This window comes from Trypanosoma theileri, assembly GCF_002087225.1.
Source record: "Trypanosoma theileri isolate Edinburgh chromosome Unknown TM35_Tth_98_V1, whole genome shotgun sequence".
NCBI classification, from domain to species: Eukaryota; Euglenozoa; class Kinetoplastea; order Trypanosomatida; family Trypanosomatidae; genus Trypanosoma; species Trypanosoma theileri.
In genome coordinates this window covers 2261-6207 of record NW_021639940.1, presented here as the reverse complement: position 1 = coordinate 6207, position 3947 = coordinate 2261, and the positions used below count along the sequence as shown (strand labels likewise).

General features: G+C 41.5%; 2 protein-coding genes across 2 annotated transcripts; both read right to left on the bottom strand.

The window, feature by feature from the left end:
* Positions 1 to 55: 55 nt before the first annotated feature.
* Positions 56 to 955, bottom strand: TM35_000981030 (uncharacterized protein; the record flags this gene model as incomplete). The annotated part of the gene is made up of 1 exon (XM_029031574.1): positions 56 to 955. One exon carries the CDS (start codon positions 953 to 955, stop codon positions 56 to 58), a length of 900 nt encoding a protein of 299 aa, XP_028877124.1.
* A 1078-nt stretch (positions 956 to 2033) lies between these two features.
* TM35_000981020 (uncharacterized protein) lies at positions 2034 to 3473 on the bottom strand (the record flags this gene model as incomplete). The annotated part of the gene is made up of 1 exon (XM_029031573.1): positions 2034 to 3473. The coding sequence occupies one exon, from the start codon at positions 3471 to 3473 to the stop codon at positions 2034 to 2036; it is 1440 nt and encodes a 479-aa protein (XP_028877123.1).
* Between the last annotated feature and the right edge of the window lie 474 nt (positions 3474 to 3947).

The following is a 3947-nucleotide window of genomic DNA, read 5'->3' as shown; positions in this document are numbered from 1 at the left end:
AAAAAAAAAAAAAAAACAAAGGATGACCTGAGTCACACCACCACCACCATTACAATCAGCACACAAGAATACAGGCCAGTGTAACCACAATCAGTAGTGGTACACGCACCCACACAGAACTGCTGATACTGCTGCTGCTGTCTGCATCACCCTTCTTGTTGTTTGTGAGTTCAGGAGGAAGTGTTGTTGTTGTTGTGGTGGTGGTGGTCGTGGTCGTGTTTTCTGTATTTTCTGCAACCTCTTCTTGGGTATTTGTTGATTCACTCCCTGCAGATGTAGTGCCGTTCTCTGTTGTTTCAGTATCCGCAGCTGCGGCATTCCCCGATGTTGAGCTGCTGGGAGAAGAAGAAGATGGTTGTGGTGCTCCATTTCCTTGGCTAGCCGCACTTCCACCTCCTGCATTGTTGCTGTCCCCTTCAGTTTGCACTTCACCTGCACCATCAGCTTCAGTGAGATCTGCCCTAGGTTCAGCAGGTGCTGGATTAGCAGCAGTACCAGGAGCATCAGCAGAAGAACCGGAAGAGCCGGTCTCACCCACTTCACCACGAACAACAGCGCCACCCATTTCAGTAGTTCCGACACGAGGATCAGAAACACCATTATCTTCATGTTGACCTTGATCTTCAGGAGCTACGGCAGGAGGAACTTCGGGTTTTTTTGGAGGAATAACCGCTACTTTTTTCTCAGGAACCACCTCTTTAGGAACCTCAGGCACTTTAGGAGGAGCTTCGGGTTTTTTCTGACATGTCTTAAGATTGTCAGGAGGATTATTAGTGCACTGAGTATCTTCAGGTTCACCAGGCTGAAGATGAAGCTTAGTCTCACTCTCCGTATCAGGGACTTGGTCGGAAAGATCGGCGGCAGGCACTTCTTCAGCGAGGACGTGCACACACGCACATGAGAGCAGGAGAGCGAGGATACACAGCACGTAGCGCATCATCATCATAACGGTCATTGTCACTCTTCTTCTTGTTGTTACTCTCGTCACTTGAGTCCACAGGTCTACACAGGGTGTGTGGAAAAGAAAAAAGAATGAAGAGAAAACACAGAAGCACCAGTACACCAGTATTACTCCACACACAACATACATTGCACAAAAACACACAATTATAGAGTCAACCATGAATATAATGGAGGTACATAAATATTAGGAAAAATACCCATTGTTCAAACAAAATAAAGTCCCATCCAATCCCAAATAAAAAAGAAAAGATTATAAACAAATTGAAATATTATCTGGTAAAATTGCAGAGATAACCACACACACACAGAAGCAATAAAAACAACGGATAATGCATAAATCTCTCTGTGTGTTGGTTTCTCCCTTTCCCCATTATAATTAGTATCCCCACTGAATCAAGCAAATTATATGTTAACCCGCTCAGAAATAATGTGAACGCAAATAAAAAAGAAAAGAGATATTATTTACCAGAACCACACAATTGCAGAGTGAGACACACCACAAGGTGCACAACAATACTCTGCTTACAAGTATAAAAATGAAAAGAGAGATTAGGTATTTCCACACAAATTGATGCACCCTAGTCCAGTGGGTGTCATCGGGATTCATTTTCTCAGTGCTCCATGTACAAAAACACAGTAGCAATTATATTATTATTATTATCAGTAAACAAGTGATTACCAACACTCTCTGAAAGGGTCCCCACCACAGTGCTCAGCACAGAGAGAGAGAGATCAGCATCAGTGGCAGTTTCTTTGTATTTATTCCACAAATATCAGCAGCATTATGAGAGCGCCATCTATTTTCTTTCTTTTCCTTGTTAGAAGCCACTTCAGCCTGTTCGGCGGCTTTACAACACTTGACAGTGTCATCATAGTTCTTTCGTAATTCGATTATTATTTCCGATTTTTTTCTCTTTGATTCCGCAAATTAACGCCTCTACCTGCTGTTAGATTTAACGCTAGCATGAATAATATCAACATAGGGGATATCACGCTATAGATTGTTTTGGGGGAAAGTCAAGTATGCAAACTGCGGTAATTCCGTTTATTTACACATAATTCTGTGAAGGTTAAGAAATTAAAAAACTATTCAAATCCCACCCATTCAACATTTCCTTAAGCACAGAGTACCGATTCTCAATTTCTTTGACCGAATCATAAAATTCATGCTTATACTTATTACGAGCGGTAGCTTCCTCTTCTTCCAATGCTGCCACTTCGGCAATTCTTTCCTGGATCCAATTTAGCAAGTTTATATGTGATGAGATCTTCCTTTCCAACCAATTTTGCCACTCTTGCTCCAGTATGGTACGTGCGAAAACTTCGAATTCTTCCAACTGTTGATATTGCCAACTGATCGATGATTGGTTCATGTGAATCAACGATCTGAACCATGTGCGCATTTCTCCAACGGTTGCATCTAGTTTACCTGGTATGCCATGCAATCCTCCAATCTCTTGATCCTTTTGTTCCAATTCATCCTTCAACGCAGCGATCTCTTGATCCTTCAGGTCCAATTCATATTCTAAATCATTGATTTTCTGACCTTTCCGACCTAGTTCGTCCTTCAATACACTGTTCTCTTGATCCTTCTTGTCTAGTTTATCTTTCAGTTCACTGAACTCTTGATCCTTCTTGCCTAGTTTATCTTTCAGTGCACTGATCTCTTGATCCTTCTTGCCTAGTTCACTTTTCAGTGCACTGTTCTCTTGACTCTTCTCCTCTCGGTCGTCCTTCAATGTACTGATCTCTTGAACCTTCTGGCCCAATTCGTTCTTCAACGCACCAATCTCATAGTTATTTACGAGAGCGTACACTTTAAAAGAGGTTTTCGCACATTCATATATTTTTTCTTGCAATTCTTTACCGTTTTTGTCTCCCTTGTGTTTGAACTCATTCCACTTGGCTAACGCAGCGTCGTACTTTGGTTTTGCCTCATCCCAGGCAACACAAACACCTTTCTGCTCCCATTTATCCAACGCTACTAAGGCTGCGTTCCGTGCATTGGAAAAGGCTTTAACATTGGAATCTTCTTTTATACAATTACAAAACACTTCTCTTGCCATCCACAGCTCAGCTGCAACGATGTCGTAGCCATCCAACTTGAGCTGATAATACACCCACCAAGCTTTGTAATTCAATTTATCCCATTTTATCCAATATGGAGAGTCATTAATATAAACAAACTCCCTTGTGAGAGCCAACTCTCCACGATGCCGGTCTATTTGCGCTTCCTTGTAGTCAGTTCTGTTCCTGTCTTTCATCCTATCTACGTAGCACAAATCTCTCGCAAACTCAGCAGCATATTTGTGTTCAATCTCTTCAGCAATAGCCATTTCCGCCTTGTTTATTTCTGCCCAAGTGAGATAATACTCTTTGGTGCCTTCCTGTATTTTTCCTGCCAAACTTTTTTTCTCATCTATTTCCTTCTTAGCAGCTGCCTCAGCCTGTTCAGCAGCTTTAAGACGCTTGACAGCGTCATCATATTTGGCCCACAATTCAGCATCCATGATCATGGTTAAATTTTATAATAATGTAAATGTCTACATGTGGAAGAAAGTGGGACACAAAATATTGAAACACTCAACAATGTGGATTATAGGTGATTCAGTTACAGCAATTATGAGGAAAAACACGACAAACAAACACTTTGAGCAAAGTAAATATATTAACAGTCTTGGCACAAAAAACACACACAAAACAATACCAAAAAGAAATAAAAAAAAATGCCAACAAGAGGAAGATTACTTAGACTTTAGAGTTTTAAAAAAAAGAAAATAGGATGACCACCACCATCACCAGGAGGAGTAACACCAGTAGCAGCAGCAGCAGGACGAATAGGCTCCCATTAGCTGAAACATACACACACATACATACACATACCACTCAGCACACAAGAATACAGGCCAGTGTAACCACAATCAGTAGTGGTACACGCACCCACACAGAACTGCTGATACTGCTGCTGCTGCTGTCTGCATCAC